Raw genomic sequence first — 26,816 nt, forward strand, 5'->3', positions numbered from 1 at the left:
AGTTGCCTCTTTAGTTATTGAGTATTGAAAGTGTCAGGAGCTTCCTAAAAACCCACTTCTTTATTGTCTTGGGAAACAATGATTAAAAAGGCACCCGAATTCCCTGATTAGAGAAACATGTTCGGGTCTAGTAACTTACTACTAACACAACTTAGAATGAGCCTTACAATAAAATCAGCGTGGAAAGAATATGGCAAGAGGGAGAAGGGAAATGGTGCCTTTTTGTTTAACCTCTCCCCAGTGAGATAGCTCTTGAATTCTCTGGTCTCCTACAGGTCCCACGTAGGATGGTTAAGGAGCCAATGCAAGTGCTGTTGGAAGTCAGAAAGAGGAGGCATAGCAGTTCACCAGCATGCTAAAGACACGGCAGGACACATGCCCAGTGGGTGTCAGCACTAGAGTAATTCACACCCACATGGGCCATTTTTCAGGTATTGACCAGATGTCAGGAAGGCAGCAAAGCAAACAAACAACAACAATATTAACAACAGCAAACCCTGGGTGACCGACAAATGATTCAAGCCCTCTGAGAACCCCTTCCAAGTATCTGTCTGTCCTGCTGCCTTCAGACAAAAATAAAGCAACACTGGTGAAGTTAAACATCAGTGTCTAGCTTGAGGAGCTTCATCTTTCCACTCTGGTTAGTGCATGGAGCTCTAACCAGTTTGACCCCTCTCCACCTGCTCTGAGAGATGGAGATGAGGCTGTGAATCTAGCTGTGGCTGGTCTCAGGTTAATTCCTGTCATTTCATCTCCTTGAAACCTTCAACGAGTCCAAATTCTGTTTGAAATAAATCTTATGGTGAAAGAATATGGGACATAGGAACTCCTGCTAACACCTTTTTTTTTTCTAAGTTTATTTATTTTGAGAGAGAGACAACACATGTCAGGGAGGGTCAGAGAGAGAGAGAGAGAGAGAGACTCCCAAGCAGGCTCCCCACTGTCAGTGTGGAGCCCAACACAGGGCTTGAACTCACAAAAGCATGAGATCATGACCTGAGCCAAAACCAAGAGTCAGACACTTAACCGACTGAGCCACCCAGATGCCCCAGCTAACACCCTTTTATAGTGATTCTGTCCTACCCCCCACATCCCTACCCTCCACCCCCCTACCCCCAGTTAGACAAGGCTGAAAGTTATCCTTTGATTTAGACCTTGGATCCAGAAAAGGTCATCTCTGGTAGTCTCTAAAAGCTGTTTCTCAACAATGGTCACTTAAAATGTTGGCTGGATGGTCTTTCTTCTGATTATTCTCTTAGTTACTTGAAATCTACAGAGATTAAAATTCTGGCCCCAGATTGCCCATGAGAGACAGATACCTAACACAACTACTGAGTGTCATAATGTGGAGGCTCCAGACATTGTATTTGTTCCAGAGACCCAGTCAAGAGTAAGAGTAAGATTACTGGTACTGTGCCTGGTCCCAGTAATGGTGAAATCTGTCAGATGAAAAGAGGGGCAGCAAAATGTACTCCTAAAATGATCAAGAAAAGGCAAGCTTCTTGGTGGCATGGGCAGAATCAACACTCAAAGAGATGCAGGCATATGAGCCTTTGGAGGTGCTGGAATGAAACAATGGGAGCCAGCAACATCAGGTGCACAGGAGTCTAGGTACCAGGGATGGAATGTGGTGTTTTCTGCTGAGAGGAGCATTGTCAATGGGTAAGAAGGGAAAGCTGTGCTCCTTAGGGTATATAATCAAGACTATGGATTAATAGCCACCCTTGAGGCACCTAGCTGGCTCAGTCAATTGAGCGTCCGACTCTTGATTTTGACCCAAGTCATGATCCCAGATGAGCCCTGAGTCGGGCTCCAGACTCCTCAAAGAGCCTGCTTAAGATTCTCTATCTCTAAAAAACAAATGAAAGAAAGAAAGAAAGAAAGAAAGAAAGAAAGAAGGAAAGGAAGGAAGGAAGGAAAGGAAGGAAGGAAGGAAAGAAAGAGAAAGAAAGAAAGAAAGAAAGAAAGAAAGAAAGAAAGAAATATAGATAGAAAAGCCACCTTAGCTTCACAGAGAGTGAACACCGAAAAAGTTGAGGGCTCAGATGTGGATCTAGTACCATTCATTTACATCCCATTCTGCCAGGCATGGTACCCAACTATGTCTAGTCCTCAAAACAGAGATGACGTGTGTGTGTTACTATCCCCATCTTTCAAAGCAAGGTGCTCTTGGCTGCAGAGTCACAAGTCCTCACTAATGTTGTACAACTTTTTTCCACCCCTGTAAGCCTCAGTCTTCTAATCCTTAGAATGGGTATGGTGGTTGTACTACTCACTTCAGAGGGCTATTGCAAGGATTCGAGGACAAAATAATGGATAGAATACATACTACATTATCTGGTCCATAAACAGAGTCCTCTGTGCTTCTTTAAATGAATTACAAACAGATTTAATGTTTTCTTAGAGTTTCTAATGCTGATTGGCTTCTCTATTAGTTTTATTTGTGATCTATAAGTTTTTGTTGCAAATGATACTGATATTTTGTAAAAGGGGGCTAAGACAAGACTTTTGTAAATTTGACTCAATATTGCAATATAAGACATTTTAAAAGCAAATTAGGATGTGACTTTTGCCTTCATTTTTTGATTGTGAGCATCATTGGAGCTTTTTCGTGGTTTGCTGCTGTATGGAAGAGAATTTGGGGATTTTATGTGATGCCCTTGTGCCCATCACTTTCCCCCACTTCACTTCTGCCAGGCTCTTACTCATTCTCAAGGCACGTGGGAGATTGAAGGATGAATCTTTGGAATCCAGAGTTGAATTACAAGGGACAGGATCACTCCCCTCCCTGCCACCACCTCCAAACCTTCCCTGTTGTTCAAGGGAGCCCTAAAAGCTCAGGGTTACAATGGAGACCCCACCTCTGAAAAAGAGGACTGTAGCCTGCAACCCTCCCTTTCCAGTCCAAAAGAAGGAAACTTTTTCCACTAGTTATTAATAACCAGGCACTCAGATGATAACCCGTTACCACTTCTTGTAAAAATCTTGATGTTTGTGCACCCCATGAACAGCTGGTTCTGGCCAACCAGCCACCATGCCTCACCTCTCAGCCTCAGTTCTGGTGTTCTAAAGTGGGCTCTTGGGTCCAGTCCCTATCCCCAACCCTTCCCAGGAACAGCTGTTTCTTCTGGAAGAGTTGAGTACAGGGAAGGAGCCCAATACTGCTTACAATCTCACCCCAGCCAAGAACCAACTGCTCCCCCTAGATTCTGCACTGCAAAACTCTAACAAGGTGGCAAACTCTTGGAAGGCAGGGGTCAGGGTGTCTTCCTTCCATCTCCTAGAGAACCAACCCACTACTATCCCAGACACATGGCAGTTGTACAGAATATAGTTATTACCTCAGTGTGCCATTCTGAGATGCCAGTTTCTAAACTCGCCACAATGTCTGATCTTTCATTCTTTCAACATCACACATTTATTGAGCTCCTATTATGAATACAGTACTAGGTAAAGTACTCCAAGCATACAAAGATAAATAAGATATAGTTCCTGCAATCAAAAACCTTACAAACCAAGGGCGCCTGGGTGGCTCCATCAGTTAAGCGTCTGACTCTTGGTTTTGGCTCAGGTCATGATCTCACAGTTCATGGGTTCAAACCCTGCCTTGGGCTCCATGCTGACAGTGCAGAGCCTGCTTGGGATTCTCATTCTCTCTCTCTCTCTCTCTCTGCCCCTCCCCTGATTGCACTCCCTCTCTCTCTCTAAATAAAAAAGTAAACTGAAAAAAAAAGAAAAAAAAAACCCTTACAAATCTGATACTTAGTGATGGAAACATCCAGACTACCAAGTTGTAAGAAGTAAATAGTGTTTAAAAAAAATACAATATGGTATTATAAGAATTGGACAGAGCCGTACAGAATGAGCATATAAATATAAGTTTTTCTGAGCCCTGCCCCTTCCAGTCCCATGACATTATAGGTTAAGGGCCTAAACCAAGTCTTTTAATCCTTTTCCTTTGACCTCTAATTAATTTCAACAAAGATTAGAATAAGCCACAGCTTGGTAATATAGAAGGCCAAGTTTGTTTGTGCTTCAAGAAATAAACTCAATTATTCTCATTGTTAAAAAAAAGTAAAAGTACATTGTCAAATCTGAAAGGAACAGGTGCAATGGAAATATTTGTGCCTTTCATGTGAAATAAAGGGAACAAAGGAGCAGTGTGTTCTGGATTTCACCCAAAATGCAGACATTCTGCAAACACAGCTGCTGGAAGACCCAGAACCCGAGGTGTTGAACTCACCATAAACTCAAACCCCAGTCTTCAAGTTTGCTTTTTGTGCCGCTAATATTGACCAACATGTATGTCCTTAATTAAACAAACCTGGTGCACCAGCTAAGATTCCCAAACAGGGCTTATTACATTGGGAACTGAGGGCCACCTTTTCGGGCTCACAAACTTCACCTGTGAGATGAGCCGTTGGATGCACTCCCCCCACTCAGAGCCCCGGGGGCCCATGCCTAAGACAGGGTCAGCAGAAGACAGTAATGGGATGACATCACAACATTTGCATAGTCAGAGTGTGGACCTGGGTAAAAAATATGCCCCAAATCTTTTAGAAAATGTGGAAGAACTCATATCTGAGTTACGCCCTGGGTACCAATAAAAGCAAAGACCTAAGTTCAAATTTTAGCTCTGTTTCTCACTTAAGCAAGTTTTTTAACCTCTCTGAGCCTCAGTTTCCTCATTTGTATAATAAGACAAATAGTCCCTAATTCACGTGGGTAGTTAATGAGAGGGAAATGAGATAATGTGTGCAAATTGCTGAACATAGTAAGGACTCAAAAAATGACATGCACACACGCATGCACACACACACATAGGCACATATACATTCCCTATCTCCAGATTGTAGTAACATTCACATGCGAGAAAAGAAGTCAAATTTGCTTCTGAAAGAAGGCATTCTCCACAAGTGGGATTTTGGACTGGCAGCATCAGCTTCACCTGGGAGCTTGTTAGAAATGTAGACTCTAAATTCCTGGGTCAAAGCTACTGAATCAGAGTCTATGTTTTTCATAAGAGACCTAGACAATTCAGTTGTATATCAAAATGAACTTTGAGGGGCGCCTGGGTGGCTCAGTTGGTTAAGTGTCCGACTTCGGCTCAGGTCATGATCTCACAATCACTGAGTTCAAGCCCAGCGCTGGGCTCTGTGCTGACAGCTCAGAGCCTGGAGCCTGTGTCTCCCTCTCTCTCTGCCCTGCCCCCGCTCACACCCTGTCTCTGTCTCAAAAATAAACATTAAAAAAAATTTTTTTTTAATGAACTTTGAGAAGCCAGGTCTGGAGTGAACACCCAACACAACTGCATCTGGGGCTCCATGTGTGGCCCTAGGTCATTCTTCTCAGGAACTGTCGTGCAGACATAAATTGCAGATACTTAAAAAGTAGGGTGAGCAAATGGTGAAGTGCTGGAGTGGCATGTGGCTAAGAATGGAGAAAAAGAAGGGCAAAGGGAGTTTGGGATAATTGTAAGTGAATTTCCCATGCTAAATAAATTTTCATTGACCCCCTTTGAAGAGATATAATGCTTCTTCCATCCCCAAGTTTAACCGAGTACCAGATGTGTAGCTTTCCTCCAATCCTGGGGTAGGTCTGGAAGAAATGTCACTTGCCTGAACTATCAAACGGGGAGTTGGCTTAGAATTTGATAAAATCCTTCATTTCTTTCAGTTTTAACAGTCTTTCTGATCTTTTCTTCACTTGTCTTCATTCTTTGCCCTACACTCCTCTAACTGTCGAACACATGCCTTGAGAAAACAGGCCATCTTTTTGAGGTGAAATTCTACTGACAATGTTAACAGCCATTCTGGATAACTGGGGCAAAACAGCACACGATTTTCTCAGTTATTTGAACAGTTAGGCAAAAGGCAGGCTTTTATTGAATTTTCAGGATAATGAAAATTTTAAGTGGTTAATTTAAGAAGCTGCCAATTTTAGCAGATGTTTTGGGCCAGAATTCAAGATGTTGATGCTAAATCTATTATTAATGGAAATATCTGTAACATTTACTTTGGCTTCTCCAGTGCATCTGAATGGCCTATCTTCATTGTAACCAGTAGATCCAAATTGAGACAAAAACAAAACAAAACAGAACAAACCCAAATCTCTCCCACATAACCCTGTATTCACCCACAGAACTTAAATTTGCTAGACTGGAAAGATGTAGCATAATTTAGCCTTAAGTTGACAGTGTTTCAGACAAAGAATATGTTAAAGTTGGAAAACAGCAATATTAACAGCATAACCAAGACTTTTCAGTGTAGCTTTAAAGTATAGTTAAATATAGGCTTAAAGTTACAATCCATTTGTAATTGAGTAAGAATTATTTCTCTTCTATTTTTCTAACATGACATATTAGAAAAATATTTAATTAGTTGATTTGACACGTTGGTTGAATTTGACATGTTATCAAAAGGTAAGCCTCTTACATGGAATTAGCCCCTCCGAAAAATAGCTCAAGTATTTCTCTGACATTTTTAATACACAAACCACCAAACCACATTCCTGGGTAGGGTGGGGGTGGGAGTTACTTCTGTAATAGGGTGGTTAGGAAGGTAGCTCTATTCCAACCTCACATGCTAAGCAGTTTCTCCAAAGAGCCCTGTATTTCAGAAATATATATTTCCTAAATATTTCAGAAACTGTATTTCCTTTCCATTAGGGTTTAATGGGCCTAATGGATTGGTTCATGTTGCCAAAACTAATAAGAGGTCGACTTACACCCCCCAGGTTTATAAATTTATCTTGGTGAAATACATACCTGAGCCAAGGAAGAGACATTCAGCTGCCCAGGTGATTCAGGCTGTTGAGGGAATGAACAAAGTAGGCCATCACCTGGCCTATTGCTGTTTAAAGATCTGGGCAAGACCTAGAAAAACTGTGTCAGGGTTGACTAGAGAGAGACACCTGTTTTTCAACTTAGCACAGACCCTCAGGGATGCAGGACCTCGGAGGAAGACCCCCGTGTCAGACTGGATGATTACATCTTCCAAGCCTACATAAAATAGACACCTAGATGGAAGAGATTTACTCTGTTAGCCACCATGGCACAGAGTGGGGGGGCACCTGTGTTCTTTTCAACTGTGTACAAAAGTAGGAGATTTGCCTGAGGGGAAAAGAAGCAATGGCTTAAAAATTGGTAAATGTTTCAATTCTACTTAAGTGTGTTATTTCCGCCAATCAACTGAAATACCACTTGACTCTTACATACTTATTTTTTAAATTACATTTAATGTGCAGTATGGGCCTGGGGGGGGGGCATTTCAATGTGTGATATGTTATATGTCATACATAGGCAATGAAAGTCTCTAAAAGGCCTGTCTAGATGAAAATTTGCTATCTCTTTTCCATGTACAGATCTACTCTGCATAAAAAATGTTCCTTTTATTTGAAATAGGCAAGTTTAAAATCCTAGGCATTAAATTAACCACAAAGTTAAAACAATTGCTGACTGTAAGCTGCAAATTTGGCCACAAAATAGAACTATCCAGCCAAACCCAAGAACATCATATAAGAAATTCACCACTATCCTTACCTCTTCGTGGCTCTTGTCTTGGAGTGTTGCAGGAAGTTCAAGTGAGGGTTTATGACCCTTTCCTTTCCCACTGAATGCTCCACCCAACTCAAGGGATTAGCCAACGAGCATTCCAGTTTGTACACACCTCTGGGGCTTCACTTTACATCCATTGTTTGTGTATTTGAGAGTGCATCAGGTTGCCCAAGTAAGAAGAAAGTAAGATTCCACTGGTGCATTGAACAAATATTTACTGAGTACCGCTCTGTGCCCGTCAGTGGTTTAGGCCTGGAGTCTACAGTGGCAGGCATGATAACCCCAATTCCTGCACTCGTGGTGCTTACATTCTAGTTGGGAAAGACAGGCAGGATAAATATATGAACAAGTAAATGTAGTGTGTTAAAAATAATAGTAGGAACAATATGTCAGATGATTATAGCTTGTGGATAAGTGACATCTATGACAGAAATGTTATAAGGGACCAGAGGAAAGAATCGGGAATACTCTAAGATACCTGCACTACCCATCGGGCAGTATAGTGTTATTTGAAAGTGGTCTTTGCATAGTTGTAAATCTGTATTGCAAACTTTCTGAGTGGCTTGTGCTGGGTCCCAAGCTCATTAAGTGCTGCACCTTCTCCTCTGTCCAGACACCAGAGCCTCTGCAACTGGCCCATTTAGGGCTAGGCACTTTTACTTGTTCGTTCACCTGCTGAGGCTTTAGATGGTGAGCCTCTTATTCCATGGGCTTGGGGTCAGCCCTGAACCCTCTACCATACTGCTGTTTTTGAGAATGAACGATTTCTTGTTCCTGACCTCTTACTCTATTACCAGAGTCTCGTGGCTCATGAAAATGGGGGTGGAGTGCTGTGGGCTGAGACCAAAGGGTAGGAGCCTGGACCAAAAATGGACTGTGACAAAATGGGTAATGCCACCTGAGGCAAAATAGGGGAGGAGGGAAAGTTGTTTTCAATACAGGAAGAGAACCACACAACTTAAGGTCATGTAGCCCTGAGCAGGAAAGACACAGGAACCTGTCTTCATTTGACACCACATGGTCTCTTGTATTTATTTTTTCTAATCCTCTAATTCAGAAGCCAACCTTTCTTTCTGGTTGTTTTCTCAGAGCCCTGAGGGCCCTCTAGTGTTGAAGAATTAAAACCCACCGGTTACAAAAAGGCTTGAGGTCTACATATCACCAGGCAATGGCACTGCATAGTAAAATCACACCACAATAATAGTACAAAATAGTGCAAATTTGCTGCCATCCCACAAAACCCAATCATACAGACCCTGGGTGTTATCAAGTCAATGTCTGGTTCCTATGCATAAATTAATCTACACATGAGTATAACATGTTTCTCTTCTCTGAAGAGGTTAGAAGGAGTAGTTCAAAAGACCACCCTCACTTCTGACACCAGCTACAAGTTGAAGGGTGCCCCCAAACCAGCCTAAGTTCCACAATCTGCTGACAAACTCACAGAACACATTGAGAGCTATTATACTCACAGCTGTAGTTTATTATAAGGACAGGGTACAGATGAAAATCAGCCAGGGGAAGACATGCACAGGGCAGAATCCAGGAAGGTTCCCAACATGGAGCTTCCGGATGTCCTTGTCCTATGTAGTCGTGGAGAGCATTAACTCCTCCTGACAACCATGTGTGACAATGGAGTATAATTAACCAGGACAGCTCCTGGAGCATTGAGTCCAGAATTTGGGGGTGGGTATGAGGGCTCCATCATATGGTCATGATTGACTGTCCATATGGCTGATCTGTCTCCAGCCCCTCCATAGTTGAGTAGACATGTGACCCCACCCTATACTCTATTGTTGGTGTGGCTCAAGGGTCTCACCCTAAATCATGTAGTTATGATCTGGCTGGCCCAATTCCTCCAGACAAACAGGCGTTCCCATCAGGCATGATATTCCAAGGGCTTAGAGATCAACTCCCAGAAGCAAAGGGCAGACCTGTCTTTGGGTGAGGTGATACTGTACTATAAACTCCCCCATTTTCCTCTTACTGGCTTGTGTTCTTGCTCTCAGGAGCCTAGAGGGAGCCTGGGCCTCTCCCTCAGAAGCAGCAGCCTAGCCCATCATTACTCCTCAGGCTTGCCCGGCACTGTGCCTGCCACCAAGCCATTGCTCCTCCAGCAATTCTAAATATCATAGTGATAACAGAAGCCCACCCTGTGGACATGAAAACACAAATAATCACCCTGATGGCTGTACTTGATTTTCCTCTAACAAAACACTGAGGTACTGGCATTGATTAAGATAGGCATTAATGATCACCTCATGGCTGCTGTTTGCTTTTTACATCTGGACAAATATTCCTCTGCAGTAAGAAATGAGTTTGTCCCCTCTAAGACTCTCATCAAAAACTTGCTTTTCCTTAGTTTTTTAATTCTTGAAATATCAGGGGCGCCTGGGTGGCTCAGTCGGTTAAGTGTCCGACTTCAGCTCAGGTCACGATCTCGCGGTCTGTGAGTTCAAGTCCCGCGTCGGGCTCTGGGCTGATGGCTCAGAGCTTGGAGCCTGCTTCCGATTCTGTGTCTCCCTCTCTCTCTGCCCCTCCCCCGTTCATGCTCTGTCTCTCTCTGTCCCAAAAATAAATAAACGTTGAAAAAAAAAATTTTTTTTAAAAACCAACACATGTTTAAAGCAGTATTAATACAGTGGTTTAACAAGGGTATACGTTCTTGGCATAAAAATTATTAAGTATAAAAAGTAAATAGAAAAATGTGTATCATATGATTGCACTATATATACAAAAACTATTGAGAAGAGACATTTGGGGGTGCCTCTGAGGTGTTGTGTTTTATTTCTTGATTTGAATGGTGGTTACATTGGAGTATTCACTTTGTGACAATTCATTACACTTTAAAATTACAATATGCTTACCTTTGTGTGTGTATTATACTTTAGTAAGTTTACTTAAAAATAGGGGCACCTGAGTGGCTCAGTCGGTTAAGCGTCTAACTCTTGGTTTCAGCTCAGGTCATGATCTCACAGTTCATGAGTTCAAGCCCCTCATTGGGCTCTGTGCTGACAGTGTGGGGCCTGCTTGGGATTCTCTCTCTCCCTCTCTCTCTGACCCTCCCCTGCTCTCTCTCTCTCTCTCAAAATAAATGAATAAACTTAAAAAAAAAGTTTACTTAAAAATTAAAAAAAAAATAAAGGAGTATTAATAAACAGTACTTTTAGTTTTGAAATGCAAAAAGTTACCAGTCTACAAATAACCATTTGGGTAGTAAGAAGATAAATAATATATATTTATATTTTCATATACATGCATCAAATACAACTGGAGGGATATACAAATGATAAGTGTGTTTACCTATGGGGAACAGAACTGGGTAGCTTGGTGGCAGGGCTGAAAAGAACACTTCCAAGTCTATACCCTCTTACGCTCTTTTGATTTTTGAACCATGAGAGTGTGTAATAAATTCCAAACAAATTAATTAAAAAAAAAATTCTGGCAACAGGGCAATGATTTATAAATTCTTTATTTTGGCTAATACTGACTGCCTTCATTACTACCACAGACTTATTATAGCAGAGAGGAATTATTCACTAGATATTCTGTTGTTATCAAACACTAAACATTAGGAAAAGATTGGAGGGCATTTAGAATGGGATAAGGAAAGGAGAAAAGAAGCTCAGAGAAGAACATGAGGTCCTGCCCATCCTTGGTATTCAGGAAATGAGTAACCACATCAGATCTAACTTAAATGTCAGCCTCTTCAAAAAGGTTTTCAGAAAAAGGTCACTTAACAATTATTCACTGGACAAAAAAAAAAAAAAAAAAAAAAATCAATGATTCTAAAAGAGATCTTGACATGAAAGACCCAACTGAAGAACAATCATACATAGCACCATGACAGAGCTGGGATCGCAGTGGCCCAGCATCAGTGAAGATGCTATTGTGGAGACAGCAATCTCTAGGGACTAGCTCGCACTCACAGATGGGTGTGATGTCTTAGGGCATAAAGATGTTGTAGACAGTTCTCACGTAGATGTCATCTGGAGGAGGCTTCTTCTTGCTGCCAGGTTCAAGGAATTTCTTAATTGTAGGGATATTACTGATTTTCACTGTGAACTCCTGAAAAAGGAAAACACAACAATTCAAGGTTAACAGCAAAGGTAATAAGTTACTGTGAAAATACAGTTGTACAAAATGGCCCATGAAAGTTTTTGCAATACATATTTGTTACAGGAACCCAAGCAGAAGTGTTGGTGTGACTATTTACAATCTCTGCCCACAATGGCTGGGATCTATCCAGGCTTTATTCACGCAAACTCACAGCTCAGACCAAAATGTGAATTCTTTTCAGACATAGAAAAATAAAAAAGATACTTAGATTAGGATTATAATGCTTGCTTAAAGAGAAAAAAGGAAGGAAAAATCAGTACCTTAAATATACTATTCTACTCAGAGAAAATGCATGAGTCATTTGAATAAAAGTATTTAAAAAAGTCATCATATGGCACAACTGAAATTCAGCTTCCTTGGACTTGTTTTACTCCTATTAGCAAATGGATCCTCTTTATGGCTATGAATGGGAGACGGACAGTAGCATTTTTTACGGCCTGGGGTTCAGACCCCAGATACCAGATATTTACGGAAATCATATTTTCCATTCATACAGTCAAATCTTACCAATTCTCAGTAATTGAGAAGAAAAGTCTATTCGATCTAATAAAAATTTTGAACCATATGAAAAAGTGTATATCTATCATATATAATTATTCTAATAAAATTTTTCAAAGAGGTCATTTATTCAAAAAGTTACTATTTATTAAAAGTCAATAATATACAAAGCATAACCTTAAGCATGCACACAGAGATACAGAAACATACATACATATTTCACTATTAACAAAAGCTAATAATTATGTCAATTAAAGCTATGTAAATGACAATTTTCTCTTTTTATTACTTATTTTAACTCTTTATATCATCTAATTTCAAATACTATACTAACATTTGGAAACTTGTTCTATAGGATTTATCATTTAAAGATTTACCTGAGATTCATATTTGTCACATATAATAAAACTTTTGTGACATCTGACTTTTATGCCCTTTAATCAATGCAGGAATGATCCTCATTTCAACTTAGATCTGGTGTTAGATTCTAAAGTCCTTTAATACCAAGGGGTCCCTGGGTGACTCAGTCAGTTAAGTGTCTGACTTTAGCTCAGGTCTGGAGCCTGCTTCAGATTCTGTGTCTCCCTTTCTCTCTGTCCCTCCCCTGCTCATGCTTGGTCCCTCTCTCTCTCTCAAAAAATAAAATAAACATAAAAAAAAGTGTTTTAATATTGATGCCCAATCTCATCAGAGATTAAAATTGTATTTAGGTGCAGCTGCTATAGAAAACAGTAAGGAGGTTCCTCAAAAAATTAAAAATAAAAATACCATACAATCCAGTAATTCTACTACTGAGTATTTATGCAAAGAAAATGAAAACACTAATTTGAAAAGATATATGCACCCCTGTGCTTATTGTGCTATTATTTATAATAGCCAGATTATGGAAACAACCTAAGTGTCCACCCATAGATGAATGGATAAGGAAGATGTGGATATATAAGATATGTATTTATATATATACAATGGAACACTACTTGGCCATACAAAAGAATGAAATTCTGCCATTTGTGACAGCATGGATCGATCTAGAAGGTATTATGCCCAGTGAAATAAGTCAGAAAAAGACAAGTATCATAGGATTTTTCTTGTATGTGGGATCTAAAAAACGAAACAAGCAACAGAAACAGACACATAAATAGAGAACAAACTGACAGTTGCCAGAAGGAAGGTGGTGGGGTGGGGGCGGGATAGACAAAACGGATGGGAGTGGGAGATAAAGGCTTCTAGTTATGGAATTAATAAATCATGGGAATGAAAGGTACAACACAGACAATATAGTCTATGACACTGTAATAGCGTTGTATGGGGACAAATGGTAGCTACACTTGTCATGAGCATAGCATGATGTGTGGAGCTGCTGGGTCACGGTGTTGAAACTAACATGGCATTGTGTGTTAACTATCCTTCAATATGGAAAAAAAACACCTTGACCCACGTTCCAAAAAATTACATTTATACAGATGTACCTGGGGTTTAAAAATAAGTCGTTAGTGTCATGGATGGAAAATGCCAACAGGTCCCTGAGTTATTTCAGGGACCTACTGGTATGAAAGTCAGGTTAAAGAATGTTCGCCCCTGTGTCTACAAGAGGAAATGAACAGGCAGCTAAACAATATAATGGCTACTGGCTTGTTGAAGACTTCTATTCTTCTTTTCCAGGTGTATGTATTTAACTAGGGTTGTTGTCCTCGTAAGTATATCAAAGTGTATTTGCTAGGCTTGGAAAAATTATTATCATTTTTTAAGAAGCATTGGAGATTTTGGAGATCTAGTGTATTTCTCTTGACTTTTGGTAAATTAGTCAAATATGTGCCCATTTGGGTATATAAGGGATTGGCAACCTTTTCCTATAAAGGACCAGTTAGTAAATATTTTAGATTTTGCAAGCCATATGGTCTCTATCAGAACTACTGAACTCTTGTGGTAGCACAAAAGCAGCTGTAAACAATGTGTGCATGAATGAGCCATGGCTTTGTGAAATTCAAACTTTATATAATTTCATGTGTCATGAAATATTATTCTTCTGATGTTTTTTTTCAACCACTTAAATATGTAAAAATTGGGGTATCTGGCTGGTTCACTTGGAGGAGAGTGTGACTCTTGATCTTGGGGTCATGAGTTCAAGCCCCATGTTGGGTGTAGAGATTTCTTAAAAATAAATAAAACTTTAAAAAAAAAAAATGTAAAAACCATTCTTAGCTCAGAGATTTCTTAAAAATAAATAAAACTTTAAAAAAAAAAAATGTAAAAACCATTCTTAGCTCAGGGACCATACACAAACAGGTGGCAGGGCTGATTTGACCCGGAGGCTGTAGTTTGCCAAACCCCCATATAGAGGAAACCCACTGGACCTGGAGATAAAAGGCTAAGGTCCTAGACAGAACTGAGGCTCACTAACTAGGCCATCTTGGCTGCTGATTTCTTGACCTTGGGTCTCTATTTCCTCGTATCTACACCAAAGGTTCTGGATGAGATTAGTTGTTTAAAGCCCTTTTCTGCTTTGAAGTTCCATGATCAGTCTTACCAGAATAATACTGAGGAATAAGTGGAGACACACACAAGTCTCTCCTTGGATTTTCCAAGAAGGGGAATGTATGGTGGGAACTCTCTAGAGTGATATTCAGCGAGCCTCTTACTTGTTTTCAGAACTCAGGCTGGGACATTTCCAATTCAAGAGCACCTATTTCTGAAAATCGGGAGCCACATCCTGACAAAGAGACTGTTTTTGGTGTTGACCCTGAAGCCCTCCTGTCAGTATATATACAGCACGGACAGATGAGGAACGCCTCATCCCTGAGATTACCCCTAAGGCAAGTTTGTTAGCAAACTGTGTATGGGATATTTTTTCAAGAGCATAGTTATGGGATAAAATTTAGGTAAAACTGCTTTCACAGATACGTTATCTTTCAGCTCGTAAGATCTGGGAACCAGAAAAACCATTTCAAGTTTCTACTTTCATTTCATCTTACTAACTAGAATCTAAAAAAGGACACATGCACCCCTAGCCAACCAACTAACAGACATTGAAGGAAGGAAGGTCTAAGAGATCTGAACCAATCTTCTAAAACACGGTTTTATTTACCTGGAGGTGAGGAAATGCAGACAGGATATTGGGGATTTTCTCTTCTAGAGCCAAAATGGTTTGGAGTAGAATCACGTCCGCAAGGCTCAGCTGGTTACCAACGAGAAACCTTTGCCCATGATCCCTTAAAACCTGCAGGATATAAATGTTTTGCATTGCTAACAATTCTTTACACAGAGAAACTGATGAAACTATTGAATCAGTGCAGTATCTCTGCATATAAGTAATATCAAGAGGAGGATCCCTATATCAGAGAGAGAGAACACACAAAAGGTGTAGACACAGAAGTACTATTAAATACCTGCTTTATATCAAACACTGAAAAGGGGAAGAAAATCTGAACTCTAGATTTAGCATCCAGTGCTTTAAAAGGACACATCTATTCCATAAATGTATCCTACAGAAATGATTAGAGGTGACAGATGCAGGAGGCTGGGGGATGTCATGTAAGTCAGCAACAGGTCCCCTCCAAGGACTCTAATCTCACTTGCTGACTCCGTATTTCTACAAACATGGGGACCTGCAGTCATCAACTAGACATGACCATAAAAAAAGCAGGTTTCCGAGGTGCCTGGGTAGATTAGTCCCTTAAGTGTCCGACTTTGGCTCAGGTTATGATCTCACAGTTCATGAGTTCGAGCCCCACGTCAGGCTCTGTGTTGACAGCTCAGAGCCTAGAGCCTGCTCCTGATTCTGTTTCTCCCTCTCTCTTTCTTTGCCCCTCCCCTGCTCACAACCTGTCTCTGTCTCTCAAAAATAAACATTGAAAAAAAAAATTTTTTTTTAAGTTTTTTTTTTTTTAATTTTTTTTTTTTTAACGTTTATGTATTTTTGAGACAGAGAGAGACAGAGCATGAGCAGGGGAGGAGCAGAAAGAGAGGGAGACACAGAATCTGAAACAGGCCCCAGGCTCTGAGCTGTCAGCACAGAGCCCGACGCGGGGCTCGAACTCATGGACCGTGAGATCATGACCTGAGCCGAAGTCAGACGCTTAACCGACCAAGCCACCCAGGCACCCCAAAAAAATTTTTTTAGTAAAGCAGGCTTCCTGTCACAACTTCCAAGACAGAGAAAACTAAAAGCACAAGGGCTGATCTTGACTCCTGTTGTGAGGGCAACATGTTGCTTCAGAGATTCATAGGGATAGATGATGAGGAGGAGGAAGCAGGGAACAGTGGTAAAAAAGGGAGGGATTGGGGCGCCTAGGTGGCTAAGTTGGTTGGGCGACCGACTTCGGCTCAGGTCATGATCTCCAGGTTTGTGAGTTCGAGCCCCGCGTCAGGCTCGGTGCTGACAGCTCGGAGCCTACTTCAGATTCTGTTGACTCCCCCTCTCTCTACCTCTCCCCTGCTCACACTCTGTGTCTTTCTGTCTCTCAGTAATAAATAAAAGTTAAAAAAAAAAAAAAAAAAGAAAAAAGAGAAGAAAGAAAAGGAGGGATCTCCTTTGTAGTGAACTCTTGGATGCCCATAAGTGAGTATGAATGCATGCAAGGTGTGTTTGGGGGGGGGGGGAGGGGGGGGGTTGGGGGGGGTGTCAGACAGGGGCTCTACATACAACTCCCAATCAAGTATAGCTACTGGAGCCAGAGTGGGAGAGCACAGTGAATCCAGAATTGCAGTCAGAGGCCAGGGTTCCCAATCCCGGCTCCCCACATTAGGCATGTTGTTCAGTCTCTCTGTGATTCCATTCCATTATGTGTAAAAAACAATAAAAATTAAAAAAAATAAAGCTAAAAATTTTCAGCTCATGTATGTATTAGGAGCTGACTCAGTCTGGGCCATAGGAATTTAAGAACCAGCAGTGACCTCTCACCAAGGCACCTCTTCCTCCCTTGTCACACCACATTTCTACATTATCATATTTTACATTTGCAAAGTGCCTGTGGGTGAGAGACCATGAAACCAAGTGACTGAAAAACCCAGAGAATACCTCTCCTTCTTAAATCTAATTCTACAAAGATGGCCAGAGATTTGCCAATTCCGTACGTTTACACTCTCTTCTTTTTTTAACAGAAACATTTAAAACAATTGCTCTTAGTTGAGAAAAACAGGAGTCTGAAGCTCAGGAAAGCAGATATATTAACAAGATGAGGAAAATAACAAAACAGGAAGCAAAGAGAGCAAAGGGGAGAAAAATAAAACAATGGTCTTCTCATCATACCAAACTATCAGGTAGGATGTTGGTATACAATGGCCCTTCCCCAAATGTTCATGGGATGAAAGAAGGTAGGAATTAGGCAGTTTCTGCTTTTCTGCATCTTACCCAGGGTGGGCACCCGGTGAACAATAATGCGCACATGTGGTGAACCCATGTTTTTTCCAGAGTAACATGGTCCAAGTAGAGCCTGAGGGGCTTCAAGACACCCTGGCTTTGCTCTGACAGCTACTGTCAGCTCTCGGGAATCTCCGAGGTTAGTCCAGCAGGCTCCCCTTTCCACTGCCCAGCGCAGAGCGGGGCGTCAGTGACAGCTCTCTTGTAGTCTGGTCATGCTGTGTTCGTGAGTTGCTCTGCCACCTACCTTTTCAAACACAGGAAAGTATCTAATTATAGCCTTCTGGGCCATGTTAACCACTTCCTTTTGTTGATCATCTGGTTTTAGGAACGGATGCATGATAATCAGTTCCAGCAGATCTAGCGTCCCCTCCACATACATGTCAATCCTTAAAATAACAACAACAAAAAAGTTATCTCAGTTTCCCCTTTTTTGAACTCATCGGCTTCCACAACTAAGAATTCAGAGTGCTTTTCTCTTAAGGCTCTGGCAACTTAAGGACCCGGGAGCATTTATCTATACCTGGCTCAAGAGCAAAGATGCAAAGCCAATTTTAGCTGTAATTCAAAAAAATCTGTCACAGATCAGAAAGCAAATAGCAATGACATCCCCCTCTCCAGGGACCCTAATTGTCTATCCTTACTCCAGAACCCACGCTTGGTGTGGGTGGAATTTCACATTTATAAAAACAGTGGCTATCATTTATGGAATGCTTGGTATGTACCAGGCATGGTACTAAACACTCCACCCAATATTTCATTGAGTCTATTATCCATATTAATTGGCTTTCATTATCAGGCATATGATATTAATATATTGTATACGATACTCGGCAGGACTGTGGAACTCAGCATTTTGCCTTGGATCACGCATCTTAGTAGGTACAATGATCAGGCTTTGAGTTCAAAAATATAATCCAAATTATAATCAAGGTACAGTATTCCTGACCTTGAATGTCATAGCAGCCTCCTGTTCTTAATACTCTGTGATATTAAATTTGCAAGAAACGTAAAAAGCAATATCAAAGCATTTAAACATGTTGAAACCTGAAACAATCACACCCCAAATAGAGGATCTAGTATCTGAACTCAATTCTTCTCTATTGTTTTGCCCAGACTCTCTGTGCTGATTTTCCAACTGGTTTTTGTTCCCGGTTTACTCTAATGATACAAGACATAAAGGAGACGGGGCTTGCTGTAGAGACTGCTAATCGGCTGAGGTCTCAGTAAGTGACAATCGAGAACACTTGAGAGGGCCATAGTACAGGGTTCTCTCCTTGAGATCCTTGCCAAACAGGTGGTGCTTCTCTGCTATGTAGTGAAGGATGCTGCGGGTCTGCACCAACTTCATCCCGTCAATTTCAACCATTGGCACTTGTTGGAACAGCAGGTGGTTACCTGAGAATGGAAGCCCAGAGTTAAAACTGATCTCTTCCCTGTCCTCCAACCCCTGAACATGCCCTATTGAATGAAAAGGGATGGTGGGGCCAGAGCCTTGAGAACAGTGGAAAGCTCCCTGATGACAGATGACATCAACTTCATGCAGGGTAGCAGACTGAACTGCCAAAGAAGCCTGAAAACAAGCCCTGTTCAAAACCTTCCCTTTTCATGTTCACACCAGCAAAAGTGCCCAACAGTCATGACAAGGGGCGGGAGAGAATGTGGGGAAGATATTTCTTCAGAGCTGCACTGGCCAACCCAGTCAGTAGTCAGTAGCTGCATGTGTCTAGTTAAACCTACACTTAAATTAATCAAAATTTTGACAAATTTAGAATTCGATTCCTTAAGCATGCTAGACACATTGCAAGTGCTCAGTAGGCACATATGGCTAGCGGCTATGACACCAGACTGGGAACAGAACATTTCCATCACTGTAGACTGTTCTATCGATTGCACTGCTTTAAACAATCTGATCATAAAACCTACGTCACCGACTGAGACTCCTGTGTACTCACCGGGCTTTCTGTTCCACAGCCACAGACCACGTACTACCAAGTCTGCTGTCATGGATCAAAAACCAACCACTTGCAGTTTTCAACAAAAACTGTGTCAAACACTTTCCATATACTAAGCCCTGGGGAGAGATGCAAATGTAGGATACAGCCTAGCCCTCAAGGGGCTCACAGACTGGGGGTACATGAGTGTCTGGGGAAAATGATTACTCAACACATGCCTAGTGACATGAGGCCAGTGTCACACAGGAAGAGTGACATTACAGTTGGTCCCTCTCGAGGCAGCCTTCAGTTGGGTCTAGAGACCCTGCTGATGGCTGGGAGGGAGGCTACTTACAGAGTCACTAGGTATTCCTTACGGAGCCTGGGCATAGAGGGAGTGGGGCTGATCAGGAGTTAAAGGTGGGGGGACTTTCACTGAATTCATTTCTGTTTAGTATTCACTGCAAATATGCGGCCCAGTTTAAATGAGGACTTCTGTTTGCATACTCAAGCAGGCACTGATGGCTCAGATAATTTGGAGCTAGGTGGGGAAGATGAAGAGGGAAGGTATGAAGGAGAGGAAAAAAAGCGGGAAAAGAGGGGGGCAGAGAGAGGAGAAAAGGATGGAGAAAGGCTGTTCACCTGATGGTTCACTCCCTTTAGCTCTCAGAGAAGAGCAATTTCAGCTATTTCCCCCCCTGGTGTTAGGATACTGTTGAGAGTTCAGTGTAAGCAGCATCTTTGACCTTCCACATAAATATTGGTTCTTAAAAGAAAAATCAGCATTACCAAACAGTTGTTTCACTTCCATACTCACCATCCTGCAACTTCTGTAACTGTTCTTTTGTTTCTAAGAACTCTTCATCAAACTAAATTAAAAAAAAAAAAAAAGATATCCCCCATGAAGGCACATATCATTAGAGGATCAGTACTGAAAATACCAAGTTAAACTGTCTCAGAAGCAGAAGGAGCACACTTAGCACCCACATCTTGGTTTCCCTGTACCACTAAAAGAAACCTGGACTCCTGGGAGAAAAGGTTGATGCTAATACATCAGAAAGCAAGGAAGAGCTCAAAGACCAATGAGATATGGCAAAGGCAAAGGCAGGCAGGACCCTACCTGAAGGGGAGTCCTTAGCCAAATTAGGGACATTTCAAGCATCAGACGGGTAATGTCACTTAAGGATCATCACACACTCTAATAAAAAAAATCCCTGTGTCCTTAAGTGATGATATTCAACAAGGCAGAAGGAAAAGCTTTTTTTTTTTTTTAACAGAAGAATTAGTGCTAATGATACAATTAGAAAATCACCAATTTGTAACCTACAATATAACAACTGATTCTGAAAAGGATCAAAATGGATGCTGAAATCACTGCCTTTCGGGGAACAGAATATTCAAACAACCTTAAAGTATCAGCCCACAAGTTAATTATGACAAAGGAAAAAAGCATCTTTGTGGTGGAAAGATTGGGAGATCACACCATCTATCTAACCAAGTGGTCAAACTTAGCTCCCCATTGGGGGACACTGAGACATTGTGTGCTTCCTGCTGTGACAGTGAGAAGGGCACAATAACACTGTAAAAAATACTGCCAGATCTAACTGCAAGGTGAAAATCAGGCAAATCCAGGACGCAGGGTATTCTGTAACAAAAATGGCTGAGACTCTTTCAAACCTACAGAAAACTTGTTTCCTTTTGTTTTGCCTGAGCATGCAACATCTGAGAACAGGTTCGAGGGATCTGCCTCTGCCATTCCCACTCTGCAGTCTTTACCACTTACCTGGCTCTCTTTTCCTAGACTAACTTTCACTTCCCAACTGAAAGTGTGAGCTCCATTCTCCAAGGACAAATCTTTATTTAAGAGATTGGACTTTAGCTAGGTAGCCCTCCTCTGATAATTCTTCTAGATGGAATTTGGTTACCAAGTTGTGTGGGAGTTCACGAGTCAGTTTCTCCTTTATACATTTCTTTGCAGTTTCCCTCCACACTGGCTGGAAGGTGGGTTCGGGACCTGCTGGGCTAATTCCTCTACCTCACCTGCCTGCCCACTGCGACTGGTCTAGGGGAGGTAGGTTATGTGACCCACTTTCTTTTTTGTAGAACTTACTTAGGGTTGGTTTTCTACTGCTGTCACCAAGAATCTTGACTCATACATAGGAGAGTAGGAGGCATGAGGTAGAATGAGGATTGGAAAGAGAGATGATTTGGGAAAAGATTATATTAAAGGTACAAATAAGATAACCATTGCAAACCTATTCAATAAGACAGAACTGCAAACTCAGAAGCATGCAGGGAAAAGGTAGGTGACATCAATAAGCCAACCATGTTCAGGTCACCGGACCAAGAATTTTTTTCACTATCTTCTTAACATAATTAGAAAACATATCCTGAGACAATGGTGGAATAATGGGGACTGTGATGAACTAGAAAGGACCATCTATGGTGGCAGTCCTTCCTTACTTAGTCAGACTTAGTAATTACTTGCCCTCTGAAAATGAGGGTCCAGTATCAATCAGATCTTCAAATTTCTCAAGAGAAGTCAGAAGTCAGAATTTGTAAATAAAAGTGATATCAACTCACTTAGAAAACTGTAAAACACTGTATGGTGAGTTATAATGATATGCAAAGAAACCAAAACTAAAACCAACCAAACAACACAAAACCGCAAACCCCAAAACCCTCATGTATCATCTTTGGAGGTTACTACGGTAACGCCTAATTATTCTGAAAATCGATTAAGAGACTATATCAAGCATTTACCTTACTCTTCCCATATGAGCTGTAGTTCAAAGTAATTAAATAGTTAAGTGAAAAACTACTCTTCAGAAAAGAAACACAGTTAATAAATTCAGATAAAATGATAGACAGAAATAGAAAAAGCACCATTTTGTTATCCCTAACAATGGTGATGAAAATAGCTGCTAAAACCACTAGTTGAGAAGGTGATGGAGGAAACTTTATGCATGGATCCAGCCTGACGTCACCGGAACGCACTGATCAAGCCGGCGTTGCTGAAAAGGAGACAAACATCATGCATCCCTTGATGTTGTATAATAAAAATATGCACCCAGTATCCCTGTGATGGAGTCTGGTAGGAAAAAAAAAAAAAAAAGATTTAGAGATAGAAAGAAAACAAGGAGCCTGGATTTGATCATATCTCTGGGTCTAACTAGTTTACAGGAAACATAAAGAATAAAAGAATATGTTGAAATGAGGGTAAGTCAGTCAAATCCAGAATGGGGGAAATTCTACAGGGTAGTTTCTTCCACAAATAAATGGCACTAAAAACAGATGCAGACACTTAGCACTCAGCTGTTGGTTGCTAATACCATTTGCTAATAAAAGGGACCAGGGCTCCTTGGAAGAATACCAATTTCTAAGGCCAGGGCAAGGAAAATACAAGATGAGCCTGAAGCATCTTGTAGTGTCAGAAAGTAAGAAAGAGCTAAAGGGAAAAAAAGAAAAGGGAGGATGAAGTCATGTGCACAGGTGTGACGCAGGAGCCAATGTGAAAGAGCTAATGGCCAAAGTGGGACAATTTGAGCAAGAAAACATTATTGGATTATAACCCAAAGCACAAAATAAATACTAAAGTCCACACTGATAAAAATAAATGATTGAATAGATAAATGGACAAGAAAAAACCCAAATCTCCCTTATGTAAGAATTCTAAACACAGATGCCGCCCCCTCCAGGAGGTAGAGTTTAATTCCCATCCTTTTAAGCGTGGGCTGAACTTAATGACTCGTTTCCAAAAAATAAAGGGAACAAATCCTTTTACAATGAAGAAACCTGGCAGACACCGTCTTAGCCAAATGACCAAGGTTAACAGCACCAGTGATATACTCATGTTAATATCAGCCCTAATATGATACAATGAGAAAGGCACTTGTCCTCTGTGCTATTCTTCCCCAAAACCCCAAACCCCAGTCCAATTATGAGAAAACTTCAAACAAACCTAAACTATGGAGAATTCTACAAAACACCTGACCAATACTTTTCAAAACTGTCAAGGTCATGAAATAAAAGACAGACCGAGAAACTGTCACAGGTTGAGACTAAGGAAACGTAGTGACTAAGTATAATGTGGGATCCTGGAAGAGTAAAGGACATTATTGGCAAAACTAATTAAATTCAAATAGTCTGTAGTTTAGTCATGCACCAACGTTAATTTCTTAGTTTTGACATGATTATGTAAGATGATATCATCAGGAGGGACTGAGTGGCTGTTATGGAACACTGTGCACTGTCTTCATAACTTCGCTATAAATTTAAAATTATTCCCAAGTATAAAGTTTATTTTTAAAAAATACAGAGGAAATTGTTACAGATTTTAAAAATCCTGAAAGAAACCTAAGCAAATGCGATGTGTGGGCATGATATAGATCCAGACTGGAATAAACTTACTATAAAAAGACCTGTTTGAGGTAATCAGACTGTTAAGATATTAGTAAAGAACTGCTAATTTTGTTGGGTGATATTATGGTATTGTATTAAAATCCTTACCTTTTAGAGATTAAAAACTACAATACTCCCACAAAACAAATGGAGGAGATGGATGAAACAAGATTAGCACAAAGCAAATGACAATTGAAAATGGGTGAGGGAAATTTATGCCAATGGTTTCCCAACCTTTGTAACCCACTAGAACATTTCCATAAATAAGAAACTAAAAGAATAGAACAAAAAGACAAAACCACTGTGGGCCAAAGCCTACACATATGCAGAGGAAGGCTGCCAGTTAGAAGCCATTGAAGAGAAAATTTAATTAATTAAGAAAAGTTGTAACTGGCAAATTTCAGGTTCATTCCTCTTCTCCTTATTAATACTTCTTGGTGGTAGATCAGAAGCCAATGATTAAGTAAAAGTGGAAAGTAAAACAGATTTCCATTAACCACACTCCATTTATAAAGAAAAACCCCTTTTGACTCAACCAAGGAATCTTCTGACTCAACCAAGCATGTCTGTGTTGGGTGGGGGAGAGGGCTAGAACAGGACTCCGCCATTTATGTTTTCCTCAAAAGTCTCAAAGTTGTATGGCAAATCTGTGAAGAAACAGCATAGAGGGTACCTCGACTCCAGCGGCAGCTAAAACCCATCTTACGGACTCCATCCGGCCTCTTCCGTTGGGATAGTGGAGCTTGGGCTTTGCTGCCATGATGGCCTTTCAGAAAAGGTTTCTGAAAAAAACAAATACGCAGCTCCTCGCACACCAGCAGTCTTATTTCTCTTATTTCGAGTCTTCAACCCCGGTGCTCACGGGCTAAATGAATATTCAGGATTTTGGCAAAGGAAGTCGGTTTTGCTTTTTGCTTTCTTTTTTTTTCTTTCCTTTATGACTGCGTTTTCGCTTACTCAATGAAAACATACCACCATTTTCAAATATTAAAAGAAACAACCACTTGGCTTCCATACCATTTCTATTTATGATCTCTTATTCTGGATCTTGGGAAGCTGGGGCCATTTGTTGTAAAGACATCCTAGCCAGCAGTACGGTACTTCACCGATTCAGAACATCATACACTTTGACCTTGAAAATCTTAAATTTCTCAAATTCGGTCTGGTGAGGCAAGGTGCGGAGGGCCGCGGAGAATTAATTATGCACTCTTTGGAACCCTTGCAAGAATTCATGTTTTCACATGCATCGTCATATGTGATTATTACAGCTATTGAGAGATGGGCCGGCCGAGCATTACTATTGTCTGCAAAATGTGCGTCGGTCTTCCAGCCTGCGGTAGCTTCCCCCGGGTCCCGCACGTCCCCCGCCACAGCTGGGAGGTGAGCCTCGGGCCTCGGGAATGCGCCCAGGCCACGGACTCGACCACCCGAGACTAGACTCCTAGTCTACTAGGACTGGGCTACTCCGGTCCCCGCTCAGCCCACGGAAACCCAAAGCTAGCCCACTAGCTAGCCTTCCACGGAAACCAGTGGGTTCGGATTCCGCAGAGCGGGTTAATAAAAATACGCACGCTGAGCCAAGAATGACTCCAGCCCCAGCCAAGAGGGCCACGTCTGCCCAGAAGGAGGCGGAGGCGCCAAAGGACGGGTGGGAGGGGGATGAGAAGGACTGAATGGGTGCTGGGAGAGAGTTGGGACGCACGGTGGAGGAAGAGACTCGGGGCCAGGGAGTGGAGGGCGAAGGGGATGGGCGGGTGGGAGCGGCAGGAAGGAGACAGACCTGGAGTCCGCTAGGAGCACCCGGAGCCTCACAAAGCGCTCTGCCAGCTGTCTGCAGCGAGGCGGGACCAGCTGGCCGCTAGCTGGCGCTCCGGTGGGCGAGGCTGGGAAGTCTCACCAATAGAGACGGCAGTATTTAGCATGCTCCACCCATCTGCAAGGCATTCTGGATAATATGAAGATAGTCCAAATTCGAGCCAGTTAGCGCCAATTTTAGCGTTTTGAGGAATTAAGTAGACTTTAAGGTGTTAGTTAGATTAGGAATTTAGTTAAAAAATCCTTTTAGAGGCCCGGTACCATTAGAGTGACTCGGCCTATGCGTAAAGTTAAAAATCTCTTTAGGTTTATATAGCTCGTGCGCGCCCCTAGCGCTTCGGATGTGAGGGCGATCTGGCTGCGACATCTGTCACCCCATTGATCGCCAGGGTTGATTCGGCTGATCTGGCTGGCTAGGCGGGTGTCCCCTTCCTCCCTCACCGCTCCATGTGCGTCCCTCCCGAAGCTGCGCGCTCGGTCGAAGAGGACGACCTTCCCCGATAGAGGAGGACCGTTCTTCGGTCAAGGGTATACGAGTAGCTGCGCTCCCCTGCTAGAACCTCCAAACAAGCTCTCAAGGTCCATTTGTAGGAGAACGTAGGGTAGTCAAGCTTCCAAGACTCCAGACACATCCAAATGAGGCGCTGCACGTGGCAGTCTGCCTTTCTTTTGAGACGACAACCCCTACCAAATATTTTAATAAATAGCAACTACAAACTTTTAATAAGGACAAGGTCTTGTAAATTCATATAATAGGTATAGCTAATATTTGAAGGCTTTTAAAATAAGCAAAGTACCCTACATGAGAACAAAAGGCATTACATAAACATACTGTTATTAAACAGAACCCATGTATTATTAAACAGAACTTAAATTCTCTCATTTCATTTTGTGTATATGTACTAAATACATATGTGTTTTTCCCCCTCTCTTTCTTGACCCCAACTATCATCTCGAGCTTTACCATTCACTTCAGAAACTCTAAGTCACAGGCTACACAGAGCACCTTCCTGGATGGGAGGAAGGAGAACATTGGGGTAGACGTGTCACTGTGGCTAAAAAAGTGATTTGGCTGGTAAATAAGTTAAAACTAAAACAACATAGTAAAATCATCAAGGCTATATTACAGAGTAGA

At 41.5% G+C, this 26,816-nt stretch overlaps 1 protein-coding gene across 2 annotated transcripts; it reads right to left on the reverse strand.

The window, feature by feature from the left end:
* Nucleotides 1-4,931: 4,931 nt before the first annotated feature.
* On the reverse strand, nucleotides 4,932-25,741 carry GSTA4 (glutathione S-transferase alpha 4). 2 transcript variants are annotated; one of them, XR_007152011.1, is made up of 9 exons: nucleotides 25,647-25,741; nucleotides 24,540-24,648; nucleotides 20,283-20,334; nucleotides 18,797-18,929; nucleotides 17,779-17,920; nucleotides 15,258-15,389; nucleotides 11,450-11,623; nucleotides 8,863-8,872; nucleotides 4,932-4,942 (listed from the first exon to the last, which is right to left on the reverse strand). XR_007152011.1 is itself a non-coding variant. In XM_047857773.1 (7 exons), exons 2-7 carry the CDS (start codon nucleotides 24,624-24,626, stop codon nucleotides 11,501-11,503), a joined length of 669 nt encoding a protein of 222 aa, XP_047713729.1. In that variant the 5' UTR covers nucleotides 24,627-24,648; nucleotides 25,647-25,741; the 3' UTR covers nucleotides 11,012-11,500. The 2 variants fall into 2 exon arrangements, 1 of the variants encoding a protein (XP_047713729.1); XM_047857773.1 differs by lacking the exons at nucleotides 4,932-4,942; nucleotides 8,863-8,872 and having other exon boundaries at nucleotides 11,012-11,623.
* Nucleotides 25,742-26,816: the final 1,075 nt, after the last annotated feature.

The sequence above is a fragment of the Prionailurus viverrinus genome, chromosome B2 (assembly GCF_022837055.1).
Source record: "Prionailurus viverrinus isolate Anna chromosome B2, UM_Priviv_1.0, whole genome shotgun sequence".
NCBI lineage: Eukaryota > Metazoa > Chordata > Mammalia > Carnivora > Felidae > Prionailurus > Prionailurus viverrinus.